General features: G+C 33.2%; 1 protein-coding gene across 1 annotated transcript in view; it reads left to right on the top strand.

Moving 5' to 3' along the window:
* Window positions 1–11,927: 11,927 nt before the first annotated feature.
* Window positions 11,928–22,516, top strand: part of LOC143239566 (ALX homeobox protein 1-like) — a 38,088-nt gene continuing 27,499 nt past the window's right edge. The window contains exon 1 of the mRNA XM_076480760.1: window positions 11,928–12,744. Coding sequence (XP_076336875.1) covers window positions 12,483–12,744 — 262 coding nt within the window. The 5' untranslated portion in view covers window positions 11,928–12,482. The remainder of the gene's footprint in view (window positions 12,745–22,516) is intronic.

The raw sequence follows: 22,516 nt of genomic DNA, 5'->3' as shown, positions 1-22,516 counted from the left end.
TATAATGAATTGTTTTGTTTTATTTTTAGCTTAGGCTTAAAGCATTTATTTATTATAGTATAAATCATTAAAAAAGCTCCAACCAATATCTTTCCAAAGTAAGTGAAATCTTTGTTCCCCGCGACAAACACAGCTCAGACATCTTTTGGGTGGGTGGGAGGTAGTTTTGCGCTTGAGAAAACAATACTTTAAAACATGCAAGTCCGACTATTCAGAAATAATGTATGGTAGCGGTTGATGTTAAGAACTGCTGTCACTAATCTGTTTTAAGCTTGCTTAAGCATCACTTTCGAATTTAAGGTTGTTGTCTTATAGTTACATAATAATTATAAATTGGTTTGTTTTCAGATATTCATGCAAAATTATACAAGAGCTATTTGCACTAACTGACGTTAATTTTAAACTGATAGACTAGAGAAAAAGCAACTCACCGTCTTCCCTTGGGCTGTTCTAATCGACAAGTGGGATTCTAAAAGCACTTTATAATGCATCCATGACCCCAAAGCAATTTCGTGGCAACGTAATACGAACCATCGACCCTAGGATTACCAGTCCTGCACGCTAACCGTTCGGTCATTTATAACTCGCTTAATGTGGAAATACACAATTTATTCTCCGATAAAAGTGCGATATATTTAAATAGCAATAACTTGAGCCGTATAAAAAAGTATAACCAGTTTAAAAACTTATTCCCTTTTGTGTTCGAATAATGGATAAAGCTCTTCCAGTAACGGGTGCTACTAGCTGGTAGTTCAAAAATAAGTATCGCTGCATCTGATCTGTAGAAGTTTCTGACTCGGGCGTTTAGCCCGCAGACGCATAAAGTGTATTCAGTTTGAAAAGTCTAATATTATTTTACGTGGTAGGTTACAGTCTAATATCACAGCACAACAACTTTTTTGAAAAGTTTTTGATGATTATGACAGGTATCTGATGGGTATGCACAAATATAGTTTTGGTTTTGCTTCATCACGTAGGAACTCTGAGAAATAGACAGTTAACTGTTTACCAGTAATAACGTATTTAATTACGTTTATGTTTCTAATACGCTATTAAGTTCAACATAATTAAAAGTGTTTTGCTTCTGATTTTCGTTTGTATTCAATGTCCTGTGCATCACGTCGCAATGTCCAACAGTAGTCAGCAAGCATTGACGGATTCCAATTGCCCTGATATCGTTTTTCCATTGTAGCAATGTCCTGGTGAAACCTTTCACCGTGTTCGTCACTGATAGCACCAAGATTTACGGGGAACAAGTCCAAGTGTGAGTGGAGGAAATGAATTTTGAGTGACATGTTGCACTTCATTGTTTTGTATGCTTTGAGAAGTTTGTCTACCAGCTAAATGTAATGTGGGGCTCTGTAATTGCCAAGAAATTTGTCAACAACGTCTTTGAAGGCTTTCCAGGCAATCTTTTCCGGCCCAACTTACAGATCTTCGAACCGCTTGTGACTCATAACATGTCTGATCTGAGGACTAACAAAAATGCCTTATTTGATCTAGGCCTCAGTTATTCTTGGGAACATCTGTCTTAAATAACGAAAACATTCGCCTTCTTTGTTCATTGCTTTCACGAAATTCTTCATGAGTCCCAATTTTATGTGAAAAGGAGGCAAAAAAATCTTTGCGGAGTCAACAAGCGGTTCATGCGCCACATTTTTCTGTCCTGGAACTAACTTTTTACGGAGTAGCCAGCTCTGTCTAGAATAATGTGACTCTTTGGCATGACTGTCCCATTCACAGATGAAACAACAGTATTTTGTATAGCCGAGCTGCAGTCCCAGTAACAGAGCAACGACTTTCAGATCTCCACAGATATTCCAGTTGTGTGGGTGTGGGTGTTTTTCGTATAGCAAAGCCACAAAGGGCTATCTGCTCTGCCCACCGAGGGGAATCGAACCCCTGATTTTAGCGTTGTAAATCCGGAGACATACCGCTGTACTAGCGGGGGGCTATTCCAGTTGTACTTGCTGTACTGGACGTGCTTCAGCAACATTTCCATGTTCTCGTAGGTTTCTTTCATGTGTGCTGCATAGCCAACAGGTATTGAAGGGTGAACGTTGTCATTGTGTAACAGAACAACTTTGAGGCTTAACATTGACGAATCGATAAAGAGACGCCTCTCTTGCGAGTCATGGTCACAACCCAAAGCAGAGAACAATCCTGTGACTGTCAACTTGTGCAAAGAATTTGGTTATATCATCTTGTTTTTGGCAGAGACACCAGACACATTAGTCAAACAGAAGTAACAGTCCGTCACATGGTCTTTCTGTTCTCGCCATATCATCGGGACAGCAAACAGCATTGTCTTTCGAGTGCCTCTGAGCCGAGCTCTCAGACAGACAGCACATGTCGCACAACAAATGTGAGGTGCCCATTCCTGGTCTTGATCACCAATTTTATAGCCGAAGTACAGATGATATGCTTTCTTCACAAGAGCAGTCATTGAGCGTCTCTGATGAAGGATTGTATACTCGCCACAAATATAGCGGAATGTATCGCAGCTGTTACGACATTGACAAGACATACTGACCGACACAAATCGTCCTGTAAAACGTCTATAACATCTAACTTACTTGTTACAGTGCTACTGAGGCAGTGCTATATTCTGAAACAATACGTACACACTATAAGGTCTATATTAATCCAATGAGCAGCATCTGTGTATGCAAGCCACTTTTATAGCCTGCTGAGACAGTGTAAAGCTGGCTCCGGCCTGCCCAGGCATGCTTCCACAGAACAGCTGATTTCATGCCTGGACATGCCCAGACTGCACAAAACATTGTTCATAGGTCTCTTACAAAAACGAAAAATTTTGGACACAAATATAATAAAAAAATGACAGAACTTAAGATTTCTATGAAACGGTACGTGATGGGCAAATTTAGATATGATTTCATGATCAGCAGTCAAAAATCTATAAGGAACACCCAACAGTGTTCAAAAAGCAAAAACTTTGTTGTGCAGTGTATTTAACGAGGAAGGTTACAGAACGGAAGGTCCAAGGTTTGCTTTTCAATTCTAATGGATACTCTCCGTACTTTCAGTTATGAGCGTGCTATAAGGGTAACAGTAAATACCATTTTTGGCTCAGAGCTGGATAAAACCTTGTGGTGGTAGGTGTTGATTATCGGCTACTTGCTTTTCCGGTCAGTAGTTCAAAACTAGGAAAGCTATAACTGAACTTTAGCCTATATGCTCATTAAGGTGCCGTTCGGACTTAAAATATGAATGTGTATTTCATTATCTGTGCTTAACTAAATGTTCCTACTTTTATGAAACTGTTTACTACACATCATACTTGAATATACTGTGTACTAGTTTTGAATGTATGACTGAATAAACATATTGGAAAGATATAGAAAAATGACGTAATGTAGTTTTATGTTGTGAAAATATTCATTTGATGTAAAGCAAGAAATCATTTGTAAAACAGATTTAAGTTTGACTGATGTTAAAAGTTGTTTTTTTTTTTAAATATTGTTCTGGTTACAGTTTCATATAACCTTTACTTTCTCCAAGACTCTAGAAAAAAACAGGAGAAGTTTATTAAAGCCAGAACCTACAATGCTTAATTATGGTTTGATGATGTATTTGGTTTCAAACAGAGGATATTATAAATTAGGTATATTACCATGGTTAACTCAAAGGTGGTCACATGTTATTTTGATATCTACAGCAATGTTTTTGTTTACTGTAATATCTTAAGACAGTTGTTCATATAGTAAGAAATGAACATTGTAAAATTGTTTTATCTTATTGTTTTAAAGAGTTTTTAGGCAGTCTAGATATAATAGAGAAAGGCTTCAGTTTAGAAAGCGAAACGTCGTTCCACTTTAGAAAGAGGCAAGAGTAGCTCATTGAAACCAAATCTCTAGAATGCTCTAGCCGTCCTCAGTTTAGCGGTGTAAGACTAGAGGGAAGGCAGCAAGTCTTCGCCACCCATCGCCAACTCTTGGGCTACTCTTTTACAAACGAATAGTGGGTTTGACCGTTACATTATAACGCCCCTCCGGCTCAAAGGGCAAGAATGTTTAGTGCGACGAGGATTCGAACCCATGACTCTCAGATTACGAGTCAAACGCTTTAACACACCTGGCCATGCCGGGTTCCTTTTGTATACATTAAAATAAAGAAAAGTTCTTGCCCTGTAATGTACTTACAGAAATGCAGTACTGAAGTAATTATTTACAAGTGATGTTGTTAATGTTTTCTATATCATTATAAAATAGTTTTTGGAAGTAATCACGTTTATGTTCCACTATATGATAAATTATGAGATAAGAGTAGTTGAAATATGACAAATATTTAACACAGTCAATTATTCTATCAGAGTGTATCAGAAAAAGTAACGCGAGATCTTAAATGGTAAGCATTACTATAGTAATTCAAACATTATTTTGTTTTAATATGATTAATTATTGTTATTCCAAGTAAGATTACTTCATAATTTATTATTTAGAATGACAAGTATTTTTATTTATTCTTTTTAATTCTCCAACTAATAGAATGGGTTTATTTTTATTTTTGTATTTACTTTTATCTTATTCTAATCTTAAGCTAATATTGATAACAATTATCAATATTCATAACTAAAATCTCGGTACGACAGTCTCAAGAAATAAAACATAAATTTAAAAAAACAAAGAAAAATTATATTATATTTAATTAATTTGAATGGAATACCAGCTTTCAGGCCACCCGCTGGTACAGCGGGAAGTACAGATTTACAACGCTAAACTCAGGAGTTCGATTCCCCTCGGTGGACTCAGCACTAGCTTTCAAACGTAATAAATATACTATTGCTTGTTCGGGATTATTCCTATGACAAAACTATTTTCAAAGGTAGTTATGGAACCCAGCAATAGTCTAGAGTTAGAAAATCTTCCTTAAGCGTGAAAAACTTTAGCTCTGGTGTGACAGTAAACTAAGAAGACATGTATATATAAATCGAAACTCAATATAGTTTTATTAACAGATGAAGGATAATCTAGAAGATGTAGGAATAAGCACAGGTAAATGGTAGATAGCCAGATATGTTTGTATAAAAATAATAAAAGAAAGTACAGAAAGTATAAGTGCTTGAGCAATATATATACTGGCCAAAATCTTAAGGTCAATGAACATAACAACAAAATATGTATTTTGCGTTGTTAGACTCAACCACTTATGTGAGTAGAGCTTCGAAAAATTAAAATATGAAAAGGGAAAATAAAAATAAATACTTTTTTGGTATTTAATATGGAAAATGTGAACACTGTGAAATTAGCCTAAATAATAGCTGCTCAAAAGTTTAGGACCACACTGAAACGAAGCGTTAACCGGTAAACACGTAACGACGTTTCGTCATTTGTGTTCAAGCATTAGCGTTGTCAACATCTCTCACTGACATCTCCTGTGTTACATTGGGTAAAAACATGGCAAAAACTAAAAAGTTGACAGAGTTTGAACGTGGCAGAATTGTTGAGCTGCAAAAGCAAGGTCTCTCTCAACGTACAATCGCTGGTGAGATTGGGCGTAGTAAAACTGCTGTTGCAAATGTCTTAAAAGACCCTAAGGGATACGGAACGAGAATTTAAAGTAGTCGGCCTAAGAAAATTTCGCTGGCGTTGAGCAGGAGGATTCGACGGGTTTTCCGGCAAGACACCAGTCGATCGTCGAACCAGATTAAGGCCCTTACGGACGCAGAATACAGCTCAAGAACAATAAGACGGCATGTTTCCATGGAACAATGGAGCTTCAGGTTATATAGGGGCGTTAAACAGCAGCTGGCTACATTGGCATGTTGGAGAGAGCATTCTTATTGCTGAAGGCTCTCGCTTGTGTGAAAATGACTGGATCTTTCAGCAGGACAACGCTGCAATCCACAATGTCCGCAGGACAAAGGTCTTTTTCATGGCAAATAACGTGATTCTTTTGGACCATCCAGCGTGTTCCCTCGAACTGAACCCATTTGAAAATGTTTGGGGGCGGATAGCAAGGGCAGTCTATAGAAATGGACGTCAATTGCAAACAGTGCATGATCTTCGTGAAGCCATCTTCACCACTTGGAATAACATTCCAGCTAGCCTTCTGCAAACGCTTATATCGACCATGCCAAAGCAAATGTTTGAAGTTATTCGCAATGACGGCTGTGCAACTCACTACTGAGACCTCTTGTTGGGCGTTTTCTACCCTGTTTAGGACTTTTTTTTGGTATGGTCTTAAACTTTTACCAGCTAGTATTAGGCTAATTTCACAGTGTTCACATTTTCCCTATTACATGCTAAAAAAGTTTTCTATTTTTATTTTCCCTTTTCTTATTTTCATCTTTCGAAGCTCTACTCAACTACGTGGTTGAGTCTAACAACGCAAAATGCATATTTTTTCTTTATGTTTATTGGTCTTAAGATTTTGGCCAGCAGTGTGTGTATATATATATATATATATAAAATTATAGTTCAAGATGGGTTCACGTGAAGATGAATGTATGTAAAAATCTTGAATCTTTTATTTTTTACTAACCTTTCTTTATTTATCAAACATTTCATTATTTTACAGGTTTAGTTGCATCATAAGTTACTTTTTAATACAAAAATTTGTGTTGCAAATAACCTTAATGGACTTATCCGTAATGTGCTTAAGACATATTTCTCGTTTTTCTAGGTGTATAATCTGCCTAACCATACATCCCAAATATCTTGTGAAACATTAAGTTATTTAGGACAAATGTTTATACTGAAGAGTAGCCTGTGATGTTGCAAAAAAGGTTGGATCAAAAAAAAAAAAGGAGAGACAAAGGATACCAGTTTTCTTATCTATATTGAAACCAATGTATTTTGTAACTAACAGTTTCCCAATAGCATATCAAGCACAAGCTCATCTACTTCTGCTACTCGGATCAACATCTTTTGAATAAATAGCTTACATTTCTCATAAGTAGTGTAAGTGCCCAAAGCATAGTCAGTGAAATTCACAACACCCTGGTCTTTGCATTATCCTACATATATAACAATACATGAAAGTAATCTCCAAGAAAAATTAATTACGTGTATAAATTTTGTTGCCTCAGTAATTAATATGGGGAGAGGTTTTACGGTATTCGTTTATTTTTCATAAAAATATGGTTTTAGTTTTGTTTGTTTTGTTAAGCGCAAAATTCTACAATGAGCTATCTGTACTTTTCGTATTTTGAGTGTTATAAGACTTCTGGCCCGCCACTGAGTCGCCAAGGCGAATAAACTGTGAGAATTGTGTTAGGAAAATATAGGAAATTTGTTCCTATTGTTTTATATATTGATAACGAATTCTGCTGATATTCAAGGCTATTTATTTATTCATTGTTAGCGCAGAGCTGCACAAATGACCATCCACAGAATGTACATTGCAAGGATCGAACCTCAAATTTTAGTTTTATAAGTTAAGTTTACTACTGAACCAAGTGGGAGGCTTCAAGACTCTTCTAACAATAATAATATATTTTCATCCAATTTATCTTTTTAATTTTTTAACAAATACTTTATCCAGAGTTTCTAATTTAAAGGAATGAAGCTAAGTTGCCGAAGTTCCATTTTAATATTATTCAGATCAGCACTAATTATACAGTAGATAATTTATGTGCTGTTTACATTATAGTGATGTTTAAAAGGAAAATATGTAGCTTGTAATAAATTAACCCAGTAATGTTTAAGTAACATATATATCAAAATCACGTTTGTTTGTTTTCCATATCTGAAAACACCTCAAAAAAATTATACTTAAGCCATGTTATCCCTTAACCTTACTATATGTCCATATAGAAGATACCAACCCTAATACATTAATCTTCACCTAAATTATAAAGGATTATTTTACCTGATTTCGAGCAATTCAGGCCTTTCCAAGACCACCTAAATTAATGAAAGTATACGGCTCTGCATGTTAGTATTAAAAGTGATAATTATTATATCAATATCAATTATATGAATTACCACCAACCCCTATCAAAGAAACTAACAGTTAAAAAAAAATAAGCCTAGACGCTTCCAATCAAAATCTCTTAAATAAATATGAGTAACTTGTTTCATACATACATTATTTACTTATATCCATTCAACCTGCTTACGAATATGAAATCAATTATGTTAAATCACTAGGACTCCGAGAGATACCAATAAGATTGATTAGTTTATCGATCTTTGCATAAAGTAGCTTATGAAAAAGAGTACTTAAAAATTAGCATTTAATAAGATACGTTTATTCCTTTTACTATACTGAAACCAGTGAAGACCATAGCACTAATGGAGAAGTAAGTAATAAATTATTTAAAAGATATTTTAAAAAAGTTTTCTGTGTGTTTCTTTTTTTTAATGGTGATATAGTTTTGAAGCTTGTGAGAGAATGAAATAAATAGAATTTCGACGTTCTAATTATAGTTTTTCTTATTTAATGATTAAAAGCGTCATCGGTATTAGTTGTTCAAATAAGACAACCGCTGGGATGATCAGCCTTTAATTACATTCAAATCTTACTCCATTTAGGCCTTTATAAGGATAATGTGATTACATTATGATGTTTGTGTTCATTCATTACATTTAGCACTGAAAGTGTTTGCTCACCTATTTTGTTATGCACATTAACTAACCGTGTAGTTAATATATTAACTTTTTATGTGTTTATGTACGGTAACGTCAAATCAATTTTGTCTATAAATTCGTTTATGACTAACGTTTTAAGACTTTTTAAAATATAAACTTAAGGGCACAAAATATATTTATCAAATACTTTGAATTAAACTATATAAACTAAAATAAATATAACCACAGAATCAGATTTAGAGAGCTGAGTATCAACATAAATAGCAAGTCAACTGAATGTATTTTTCATGTATATATGTTGCTGTAATCATTTGAATAAAAGCTATACGCTAGTAATTAGATATATTTGAAGTATTCTATGTTTTAAATGACTGTAAATGTACTGATTCATATTTCATAGCGATGACGAGTAATTAAATGAATGATATTAGCAAAGTCTCTCTGATGGAGAAAAGTTCGAATCAAGTAATTAAAAAACAACAGCTACTACTATGTCAGTCTAATTAACATCTTACTTGTAATTAAAAAACAACAGCTACTACTATGTCAGTCTATATAACATCTTACTTGTAATTAAAAAAACAACAGCTACTACTATGTCAGTCTACATAACATCTTAATTGTAATTAAAAAACAACAGCTACTACTATGTCAGTCTATATAACATCTTACTTGTAATTAAAAACAACAGCTACTACTATGTCAGTCTATATAACATCTTACTTGTAATTAAAAAACAACAGTTACTGCTATGTCAGTCTATATAACATCTTACTTGTAATTAAAAACAACAGCTACTACTATGTCAGTCTATATAACATCTTACTTGTAATTAAAAAACAACAGTTACTGCTATGTCAGTCTATATAACATCTTACTTTTACGGTTATTGTTTAGTAAACGTGTCGAAACGTTAAAAAATTAATAATTTATTTTATCAATAAGCAACAACTTTTCTGTTTTATTTCTGAGTTTAAGTATAGTTTAAGAATATGAAAAATAAATATTTATAGAAAACTCTCATCAAGGGTTTACACCAATAAAGAAATCCTATCTAATGGCTCAGTTTAAATGTTTACATTCATTTCAACTTTCAAAAATATAACTTATAGCCTAGAAACAAATGTATTTCTAATACAATGTGTTCAACTGTCTAGAAACAATTTATTTTAAAAGAAAACTAACTAAAGAGAGAATATTGTATATAATAAATAAATTAAGCGAGACGGACTTCATTTCTTGATAGACTTAATAAACATCAGTTGTAATCAATACATGCAAGATCCAGTGATCTGCATGCAAATATGAGTGTCATAAATGTTACATTCAGTTTTGAAAACATTAGACAGAAGGAAATTAATTTCCTATATAAAGCTATACAACCAAGTACGCCTAAGTGTAATGTTTGTATTACAATATTTTGATATTAGTTTATATTTGTCTGTATTATGTATCCTGATTGTCTTTTCATTACATTACGTATATATAGAGGTTGAGGACGTTATGATAAAACGATTTTAGAGCCTTACGACGTCGTTACGGTCCATGGCCCCATGTTCGGTCATGTTCTATCTGACGACCATGCATCTTGAAAATAGCACTGTACAGAAGTTTTCATATTAAAAGGAGCCGTCGTAAACTGTAATGCTCAAATCTCATACACCATACTGAGTGTTTTCACAATCCTTCTAATATGCCATGAAGACGGTTTCTCAACATCCATTTCAACAGTCCTATCCTACAGAAGTCTATAGGTGACTTTCCCGGTATATCTTCGTTTGATTGCACATAGAAACGGCTTTTGCCACCACTGGACTTTCATGTTCTTATCTATTACAAAAAACCTTACATTATTTGCCTAGGCTGTGGTACGAATTGTTGTAGGTTTGTTCTGTTCTCTCAAGTTGATTTACATTACTTAGTTTCTGAAATATAATTAATTACAAGAGGTACTTCCGTTCTGGAGATTCTAAATTCCCCAATGTGGATACATCTGTATAATCCGATTTTATAAATATTTTTGATTTGGAAAGAGATGTTGCATATATTTCCTGAAAAGCAATCAGTTTTCGCCAGCATTACACCATCTACGTAATGCAAAAAAACAAATGGAAAAATGTAGTTCTGATACATTCCGTTCTATCGCAAGTTAATTTAGATTGTTGTTATTTTGTAACTTCTTGGTTTCCGTATTGAAAATCGTCTTAATACAAAATGCTTAACCTTCTGTATATACAAATTAAGAGAGTTTGTTTTTTGTTGTGAAACTCAAGCTTTTCAATGGGCTATTTGTGTTGTACCCATCAGGGGTAACGAAACCAGATTTTTATCGTCATAAATTAGAGACTTATCTTCGAGTCACTAAAAAATGGAAATAGAGGGAATGGAGAAATATCATAACAAAGATTTTTCCATTATTTTCAAAATAGTAGGTTATATACCATATTTTACAAGTTTGTGATTTAGTTAGAGATCTTTATACCGAATTCACATAAGAACGTTATGATCAGGAATGATTATGGGGAATATGGAAGGATGATACTTACCATTTACCCTCAGATTTTACTGTATAGACTATAAAGCTACAATCCAATCCAATACTAGCCAAAATATTATTTGCATATTTCATTTTAGGAAAATTCAAGATATTTTAAGGGCCTTGCAGATCTCCGTAGGAATATGCCTTCACCCCTTCACAGTTATATTCCATATAATTTACTTGTTTAAACTTAACCACAAAGCTAAACAATGGGCTATCTATGCTTTGCCCATCATGGTTATCGGAACCAGGTTCCCAGCGTTGTAAGTCCGCAAACATGCCGCTGTGCCACTGGGGAGCATCTCATATGATATTGCTTGTTTTAAGAGTAATTCATTGTTACGTATTATCCCGAATAAATAATTGTAGAACTAGTGTATAAAATTACAGTGATACATTTATATGCAGTAATTGTATACACATTTTGCAGCCTATTAGATTCAACACGTTTCCTTATGGATTTTATGAACGCTAGAGTAAAATATTAACAAAGTATTTCTGAAATTAATACTGAAATTTAAACTACAACAAAAATTAATTTTGAAGTTAACCGAATTATTTTTGAATGTTAGCATGAATGACTTATTATTTGTCCGAGTTTAGAGGAAATACGAAGATCTTAGAAACTTCTGCTTTGACTCAAGTGAACTAAGAGTTGCTCATGCCCAGTTTAAACTAAGTAAAACGAGACAACCAATCAGCGATATCGAGGCTGGTGACGAACTGCGAATGGCCGAGAAAACGTGGAGTAAATAACACGATTAGGTTTGGTTGATATATATAAGTAAGCGGCGTCCTTATCTATTCTTAAACTGGTCGTAGGAGCCAGAGAAAGTACGGCACGTTTTTTTAAGTTATCTTATTAGACAGTGGGTTGTTTGGTGGCGTTTCATTTAAGGTCGGTATTTTTCATCAAGTACTTTTCGCTCATTCTCCTTTGTCTGTTGTTATATGCTGTTCTCATTATAACACGAACATTAATAATATCAAATGTCATACATAAACTGTATCTGATGGCATGACTGTTAAACCAAAAAAAAAATTTTATTAAACGAAAACATTTATATTTTTCCTGTGAACGATTGGCGAAAAAATGGTTTCGAGATATTTTATATATCCTAGATTCTCTTAACTGTTACGAGGTAATTTGTGAAACAAGGACCTATTTAACCGAGAAGTGCGTAATGGCTTTTGTTTCAGTAGAACAAAATATGAAGTGGAGATTTAAATAATATCCCAAAATATAATAACATGGAGCTTCTAGAATAATTTTATTGTTTAAAAGTCCCGAAAGTTAAAAAACAAAAAATAATTGGACACAGTGGCAAAATAATATATCATCTTTCGGAACGGAGACTCATTTACTAACACGCACCAAAATAAACAAGATGGAGCAATTGACAGAGTTTGTATCAAAATCCTTCTCCAACGAAGAAAGTTTTAGCTTTCCTACCACCATATCCCATCCTTTCATCCCTTTTCCCCGTTCTTTATCTGGCCGTTTTCCTTTTCCGTTTTCGGGAAACAATTTCTTCGCCTCAGGACTTCCCAGTCACTTGTTGCTCCCAACGATCACTCAACCGCCAATAATCAGTCCTGTTGCTAGTTACCCAAGTAGTTTGGAAGAGGAGGCAACCAGGGAAAAAGAAGGTACGCTTGCATATACGTGCTCAAAATATCTGATCTTCTAAACAATGTCACTAATGAGATCTCGATAGCTAAAATCATAGAGGTTTATTGTTCAGAAAAGGTATGGTGATGTAAACTTTAAAATGTTTTTTCTTCAGTTTTATCATACCGAAATTACTGTATGTTGCAATAATGACGTTGGTTAACATTATTGGGTGATTTTGAAAAAGCGATTAGAAATGGTTTGTAATCCTTAAATTACGGAAGTTGAGACTTGTATCTAGGAGTTTCTTGTTGAAACTATTTTTCGCCTAAAATAATATCAATAATAAAAGAATTCTTATGATTTACAGAATTAGATTTTAAACCAGAATTACTCCTGGAATTCATAAAGAATTTATATACTTTTTTAAACGTATGTGTGCTAAATTGTGATAGCTCATCTCACGAGTTTGTTGGTAACATACGAGTTGTACAAAACACTAACCAAAACCTCCAGTTTCTCAATTAATTACGCTAATTACTAATGGAGTTCTTTATACAGTTTACGTAAAAAAATGAATAAATTTTATCAATTTTTATTTGTCCAGCTTTACAGTGATTATTGTAACAGGCAAAAAAACGTGTTGTTACTCACAGCGATGAAATATGTGGACCTAACCGATGGTGAATTGCAAACAAAATAAATTAATAATTTAAGGTTTAAACTCCAAGAATGAACTCGTTAATATTGCGCTATTGCTTGAAGTTAATGGCGAAAATATATAAATATATATATCACTAAAAAGCAACATTAAATGGTCGGCTGACAAGTTATCAATCAATTTGTAACATAAGTTTATTTCAGAACAATCATAGGAGTGTTCTCATCTTGAGAATGTGACTGCAAGAGAAAATAATATTTTCTATGAGCTTGGGCTATACTACGCTCCCAAAAATTGTTGGTAAAATACTGTCTAATTATAGAATTTACTGCACTTCGGTTAAATGGTAGAGAGTTATGTAGAATGTCTTTACGAATCTAAAATGAAGACAGACGTCTGAAACTATGGTTGTCCTCAAAGTTCTTATCTAGGTGTTATACGTAAAAATAATTGTATTGAAAATTATACTGTTTCATCAAAGTCTGTTAGTAAACGTCTTTTGAGCGAGTACTAGTTTCCGAAGGTCTACAATTGGAAACTTACGCTATAGTTGTTAGTATGAAACTTGTCAATAAGCAAAGAATAATAATAAACATTCGACCTATTTGCTAGGACTGAAAAGAAATATTACAATGAAACAACCACTATATTATCTTAATATGAACCAAAGCAAAATGAATACTTTCAAAATATGTTTCATGTGTTGCAAAAAACGACAAAACAAAAACACGAGACCCAGTCTTTCACTTATATGCAGCGTTGTTTATAGTCTGTTTAGAGATTCTCTAAATTAAACTACAATTTAATATATTGTAATTATTTCATTATATTAAATAATTGAATTTTTGACATTTTAAAACGCACTTTTTTCTGAATGTTTGTTTGTAAACTATCTATTAATATATAACCTAAAAAAAAAGATATAATGTTATTCAAATTAAGATTAGTTTATGAAAGGTTAGGTTTGAATTTCGCGCAAAGCTACTCGAGGGCTATCTGCGCTAGCCGTCCCTAATCTAGCAGTGTAAGATTAGAGGGAAGGTAGCTAGTCGTCACCACCCACCGTCAACTCTTGGGCTACTCTTTCACCAACGAATAGTGAGTGGGATTGGCCGTCACAATATAATGCTACTTCGCCTGAAAGGGCGAGCATGTTTAGTGTGACGGGGATTCGAACCCGTGACCCTCAGATTACGAGTCGAGTGCCTTAACCACCTGGCCATGCCTGGCTTTATAGGTGTTGAGAATACAAAAATACTTGAAGTACACGTATGAAAGCTGTGAAGAAAAGAAAAACACATACTTAAAATTCATCAATATGACAAGAAACATGCATTCGTTGACTCAGTAGTACAGCGGCATGCCTCTGGATTTACAACTCTGAAAATCGGGTTTCGATATTCCTGGCGGGCAGAGTATAGATAGCCCATTGTGTAGCTTTTTGCTTAATTTAAAACAACAGCAACGATGACTACAAAGTAGAAACATTAATACGTTATTACAACTGAACAGTATATCTATTTAAAGAATTGCCTTTTAATTCTTTAACATCTCACACAAAAGAAACTTATTCACAGCAGTCCAGAAGCCAACGCAAGCAATAGTTAGAAAAATCAAATTGGTGCGACATATGTCTGTAATTGTAGCGTAGCTAAATCCACTAGGGACTATCTTAACGTTTTTATCTCTTACCAAACCGAAGAAAGATACTACATCATTTTAATCTGCGCTTCACCCTAGACGATGTGTACTCAGGTGTTTTACTTGTAATACTTTTCAAGATAATACTTACCTGAAGCACTTACTGAAACAGTAATTCAATCTAATAAGCAAAACTTTTCGAAAAAAATATTTACTTACTGTTTTCCTAAACCTAAGTTATATATTCATGACAATAGGTTAATTATTTTTTTTGAAAGAACACAGTAATTAAAAAAAAAAACACTATAAGAAAATACTACCATCGCTGAATACTCTTACAACAAAGAAAACTTGACTCGTAATCAGAGGGTCGCGGGTTCGAATCCCCGTCACACTAAACATGCTCGCCCTTTCATCCGTGGGGACATTGTAATGTTACGGTCAATCCCACTATTCGTTGGTAAAAGAGTAGCCCAAGAGTTGGCGGTGGGTGGTGATTATTAGCTGCTTTCCCTCTAGTCTTACACTGCAAAATTAGGGACGGGTAGCGCAGATAGCCCTTGTGTAGCTTTGTGCGAAATTCAAAACACACTAAACCAAACAAAGCTAGAGATATACAAAACTAAGAGAAGCACCTTAAAGAAAGATTAGTAAACTAAAACTGAACCAGTACTTTGACCTAGAAGTTAACAACATCTACAACCATGTCTTACAAAAATGTAATAATAGGATTTAACTACCATCTCATGACTAATCAAAATTCCTTACAGATGAAGAACTCTCCGTGAGAGCCGCGCTACTGTCTTATTTTTTCCTTCGTATCACAAAAGACAGACTTGAAGAAGGATTCAACACGGAAATCCAAAACCTTGCATGAGACGCTTATAGTAAACTACATGGGTTAAGCAAAGTACTAAATGTTTCATTCATCATCACATTTTGCAAAATATTCTTAGGTGCTTTATTAATAAAAACAAACAAACATTACAATATATCTATTTAGGTGTTTTATTCAGTATAAATCTTATATTACACACTCGAACTTTTTTTATAGTACCTTCTCTAAATTTGAATCCAACAAAAAGAAAATTAATACCACTTTGAAAAGCGCAACAGTAAGAACAGTATTAGCGAAACTTTAAGTGTCTTGTACTGAGTCTCTCTGTGTTATGTCTCCAGAAGCACAGCGACATGTCTGCAGACTTATAACACTAGAAACCTGGTTTCTGTACTCGTGGTGGGTAGGACATAGTTAGCCCGCTTTGTGCTTAACTTCAAATAACTTTTTTGAAAAAAAATTTCAAATTGTTTTGAAAAGACAATAAAACAGTTATTCATTTCCTAAATACCATCACAACATAGCTGCATGCCAAATACTTGGAACCTATGAATGAAGAATGATGTAGATTATTCACTGATACATATTTTCATAATAATACGTTTATTTTTTACATTTGCTTTGAGTCATCAATAGGCTTTTGTCAACTAAGTTAATCGCATTAAAAGAGTATAAGTTGACAGCATCATTCAAAATATTTTGTAAATTCATCAAAGCTGTGACGAGAAAATAAAAACACAATTTAGATTTAAGAGGAGAAAAAAGGGTACAATTTATTTATTGCTTTACACGACTGAAACATACCTCTGTTTTTATGCTACTCAAAAACTTAGTTCTTTGAATGGTGCCTTTCAAAGACTAACAATAGAGTATTATAAAATAGAAAGGCATTTCAACTCTGCTAAAAGAAAAATACATCTTAGAAAAATATTAAGACTGGAAGATAACGTAAATACGTAAATTTTAAACTGCAACTGATTCCAAACCATACTATAAATAAATTTAAATATACACGTTGAGTTTGGTGGCAGATCAAGCAATAAAAATTATTCGAAGGCGATAGAAAAAAAGTCATTTTAGATTGAGAAGTTTAAGCCACAAAAGCCTAATAGTTACCTTGTAAACGTGATGAGATATTTCAAATATATGTATATTTGTGATAATTTGCAAATTACTACAAAACTAGAAGAACGAAAAGGAGTTTGCAAAATTGAATGACAAAAAACAATAAAAAACTAGTCTTTTTGGAAATTCTAGAATGTAATTTGTGCTGAGACATGACCGTAATGACGGTGAAAAATTTAGATGTGAATATGTAATCAAATTAGTAGGATATAGTGAGTGTATAAAGGTGTGAAGATTTTTACATTATTGATGGTATTTTTAAAAAACACCATTATTGTAACATTTTGTTTTGTAAAACATTACTCATTAAAGATTTTCATTTGACTCTGACTTCAGATTTCGGAAGAATGATATTTTCAAGACTTACAAACGAGAGTAATTACCAACTGATAAAGTTTTTGATATCTAGTGATTTAGTTGCGGTTTAAGAAAAGACTAATTGAATATTGATTTTTTAAGTGTGTGTGATGTTTCAAACTGAATTGTTTACCTTGAACATTTAATATAGATATTAAAACGTAAGAAAAAAGAAAATTTTTCATTTGCAAAGACTTGGCCGAGTTTCTATCTACATCTTAGAGTTATAAATTTATATTAAATGCAATCTCATATCAAGTAATTGAAGTATAGACATGAAAGGTTTTGCTAAATCTAGGATATTTTTTTATGCATCCAAGTGCTTTTGTTTGTTTGTTTTTCTTAGCTACTCTTTTCAGGCTTTTTACAGTCAATATACGTTTTTCACAGTTGGGTTTCATCTTGAACTCTTAAATAGTATTTTTCTATATTTTTGTTTGGTTTCTGTTAATGTATACGCTGAAGTACTTATTTAAAACCTTATATGTTTTTAAGAGTTGATTATGAGTTGTTTTTTTTCCAAGCAATTGAAATGAAAATCTCGATATAATGCATGAAAAAAAGAGAGAAAGAACTGAAAACAATGTTAAGGGACAACTATATAGGGAAATGATTTTGGCTAAAATCCCATCTGACAGCAGCTGTACGTATTTTTACAAACGTCATTTCTCGTTAGAACGAAACAACAAACGTACTTTGGCACTTTTTAGTTGAAATTCAATTTCACGAATCGTTCATCATGTTGTTAGTGCTACAAGGCGACCTGTGAGACAGCTATGTCAGACCTTTCAGAGAATCGGTTATCCACTGCTAAGTCAGCTATTGCATCATGTAGCCTGTGTATGCAGATTTCTTCAGATAGATTAAGAAATATGAAGCCTGACAAGCCGCTAGTGGTTACGTCAACCTTAATATGTTACTCGGCGTTTTACTAGGAGCCAGCCAGCTCAACCCATTTCTAGTTCTCATGTAAAAGCGAGAGCTGGAAATTAATATCTGTCAACAAGCATGTTTCCTGTAAAAGCAGCAGCAAGGCTTACTGAATGCGGCAGTTAGCATATAAGTATCATTTTCGCCGAGTTTTTTTACGATTGTGGTAGCTAGATCATTCATCCTCACCGGAGCTGGAACGAGTGATGAACCCTGCTATTTTTAATGTATGTGAAGAATAAAACAAATCATTAGAACATTATTTATCAAACTTCTCTTTAAAATGTGGGATAACGTAGATATAAAACTTTTAATTGAGTTAGTTACATTTTAAGTAACTTATGTACAACCTGTGCCTTTTGTTGTCATGGGTAACTGATTAAGTATTCAATTAGTGGTGCATAGTATTTGTTAGCTGTCATATTTTATGACAATTATTATGTTTTTAGATTTGTTTAATATGTATATAACTCATAATGGTTTTATTTTTTCAGTAATACGTTTTTAATTTATTGCCAATCTATTAATTTTCCAGAGTAGCCATCTTTAGTTTTTGTACTTAACACGTGGTGATGAACGTTAAATGTTCAATGACTAGCTAGAATTAGAAAGACTAAAAAGTTCATGTTTAAATGAGGTGAACTTCTTTTCAGTAATTAAGAATATACTTCCACATAACACATGTTAGTCCCAGTACTGTTACAAAAGATATTAAAAATCAGATAAAGATCGTAATTTTGACCAACATTTTATCTCAACACTGTAGTAAGTGGTTCACAATATTTCTAAGTGGAACCTAACTAATCATCAAAAGGAACTAAAAAAGTAAAAAAAACAACAACAATTTATATGGTATAATCTATAAATTACATTTATTTAGGGAAAGTGTAAGCGTTTTGATATGAAATGTATTTATTTTTACAGGTTTTGGTTATTGTACCTCGTATACAAAACGCTAACAGAAAGTGTTCTGATGTTTGTGTTTCTCGTAAAAGTGAATCCTCAGTTAGCACGTAAAATATAATTTCCGCTGAGTGTTTACGCTCGTGGCAACTGGATCATCCATTTTCTCCTGAAATGAAAGGGATGGACCCTGCTAGTTTTGATTAATAAAACAAACTATTAGAACCTGATTTATCAAACCTCTCTTACACATGTGAGATAATTCAAAGATACGACTTTTAACTGGATTAGCGATATTTAACATAGCCGTTAAGAAACGAATGTATTAAAATAATTGAAAGAGATTAGATTTACAGTTTTACATTATATATATTGCCTTTCCTTGTGTTACCACTTTATATATTAGTTCAATACATGTGTGTAGTCTTTTATGTGTTAAATCTCTATCTCTCTTTTTCGATTAAAGTCAAATTAATTGATTAATTAGTTAATAAAATAAACAAATAAATAACAAAACATGAATTACGTTCTTAATGTTAAATAACTGAAGGCTGTTTTGTTATATTAAAAATAACTTTACCTTTCATTCATCAACGATACACTATTAGGAAGCAAAAGAAAAAAGTACTTATTAAATAATGTTTTCATACTTCGACTATTACAAAATCATTAATTGAAGGAAGAAATGCTACTTTTATATAAAAGATATTATTTTCGGCGTAAAAATGCTTCTTTTCGTTGATAAGGCCCACGGTTTATGCGTGTACTGTAGACAAATTTCAAACAAATTATTTTTCAATAAAATATCTTAAAACAGTACCACGAACTTATGAAATTGGGGTCTAAATTCGAGACGATTCCACACGCTTTTTGTGGTTTTTTTTTTTTCGTAGTTAGGCTGCGGATAGCCTAATGGTTATCATGCCTGAACTGTGCACTGTGAATTCGAGGGACTTTGTCCCGCGACCCGTTGTCGCGAAAATGCGTTCTCTAACGAATCATGAGGACACACACTATAAGAGTTACGGTCAACTCCCTCTATTCGATCAGACAAGAGTTACCCAAGAGTTAAGGAGGTTACTTTTGACTACCTGCCTTCCCTTTAGTATACCAGTTCAAAATTAGAGCCTGCTGTGTGCAGATAGCCCTTGTATAGCCTTGTGTAAAACGTATAAACAAAAAACGTTTCCGCAATAAATGTTACAATACCTTGAATAATACCAAAATTAATGTTACTTTAACATATTTTAACTGAATACTAAGCGTAAATTTGAAAAAGTCAACCTATTTAAATTTCTATAAAAATATAAAATACATATGTTGAATTGCAAATGGAAACTCTAATAATTTCTCTTACTGTCACAACCTGCTACTCGACAGACTTCCTTATTTAAATTATTTTAACATAGCTCATTTGAGAGTTTGAAAAAAAATCGAATTTTTTATCGTTAATATGCAAGAACGTAAGATAATTATTTATATTATTTCGTCCATCTTGCAATAATATCGTCTGTAAATAAGATGGAGCATTTATAGGTAAGAAATGTAAAACATACCTAATTCACACAATTAAATAGCATAACTCGTAACATGCAAAATTAACACAGAGACTTTCATATATTCTACGCAATGTTTGGCCACGAGTACCCTAGTAGTATTTTTATTTCAAAAGAAAAAATATTGACTGTTGTAATACTTAGCCAACGCTTACATAAGTCACAACACAAGCTTAGTTGTAAATTTTGGATAACGCATAAGTAAATATATATACAAGACGAAAATCAAGTTTCGAACAAATCTCAGCGTCTTTCTTTATATTTAAGCACAACACATTCACATTCTCATTCTATCTGTTCCCATGAAAAGATATTTATCATGAAAGGATTTATCACGAAAGTGCAATAAATTATTTAATAGAAAAACAACACATTAGACATGGCCGTTGAGAAACGACTAGCTCAGAGCAACTAATAGACTAGATTTACAGCTTGAGATATATTCTTCGTCTTTACTGTGTTGTATTTGCTGTAATATACTGTCTTCTTTCCTCGTATCAGACTTACATATGTATATACATAATTTTTTCTCATGCTGAATTTGACTAGTTTAGTAGATGTATGTAGTCATTAGTCATGTTAGATTTTCACTTTATTACATGCACGTAGTCTTTCCCCATGTTGACTTTACAGTTTACTATATGTAATTAGTCCTTCCCCTTGACAGATCTACAGTTTAATACATAGACGTAGTCTTTCCTCATGCCTGATTTACAGTGTGATACATGTTCGTAGTTTTCCTTCATACCAAATTTATAGCTTAATATATGTGCTTATTTCTTTCACTTGTTGAATACATATTTTATTCGTATAACTTCACTTTAAGTATATTGAGTACTAAACACATTAAATATTTATATTCGCATATACCCAATGATGTTCCACATATTTTTTTTTCTTTTCGATTGTTTCCCTAACATAAATTATTCTAAAGTGTTTAGTACTATACTAATCCTTCCAGTATGAATAACACTATGAAACACAAACTTTGTTCCTGGATAGTATGTGTTATTTCTTAATTGCTTACGTTGCAAAAGTGCAGAAAATGGCCGTTATTTCCTTCAAACTTTGTTTTTGTGACCTGGATAATGAAATTTAGAAATTAACCTATTTTCTATGTAAAAACGAGCAAATTTGCACATTTTAATTTGCATAAAGTCTGAATAAAACAACATATGAGTCAAGATTTACATGTATTTATACTAAAGTTATACAAAAATGAACAAAAATGTTTAGAAGTAAGTAGTTTCTTGAGATTTGCGACTGTAATGTAAATAACTTTCACGTATCAGCCCCCAAATATAGTCTCCCATCATGTTTTCGTTATACGCTTCTCGGTAGTGGAGTTCAAAGTACAGTATATCTTGGTGGAAGCGCTCGCCTTGCTCCTCTAAGTGTTCTCCCATTTTCTCTTTGAAATTATCAAGATGAGCGTCAAGGACATGGACTTTCAGGGACATCCTGCATCCCATTTTACCGTAATTATTCACCAGAGCCTCAAAAAATTCCGTATCATTTTCGGCCTTGTGAATGACCAAGAAGCCCCGAACGAATACAAAAGCTGCCCCAAGCTTTTTCTTTCCTTCCTATTGAGCTTCTTCGGGAATTCTATGCACTCCAGGATCTTCTTCATTTGTGGTCCAACGAAGACACCAGCTCTGACCTTTGCCTCAGACATCTTAAGGAAGAAGTTTCGAAGGTGCTTGAAGGCCGCTGACTCCTTATTAAGAGCTGTGACAAATTGTTTCATAAGACCCAATTTTATGTGCAATGGTTGGAACAACATCTTCTGGAAGTCT

This window comes from Tachypleus tridentatus, chromosome 13, assembly GCF_004210375.1.
Source record: "Tachypleus tridentatus isolate NWPU-2018 chromosome 13, ASM421037v1, whole genome shotgun sequence".
NCBI classification, from domain to species: Eukaryota; Metazoa; Arthropoda; class Merostomata; order Xiphosura; family Limulidae; genus Tachypleus; species Tachypleus tridentatus.
Note: the sequence above shows the minus strand (reverse complement) of the source record. Positions and strands in the feature narration are given on the sequence as shown.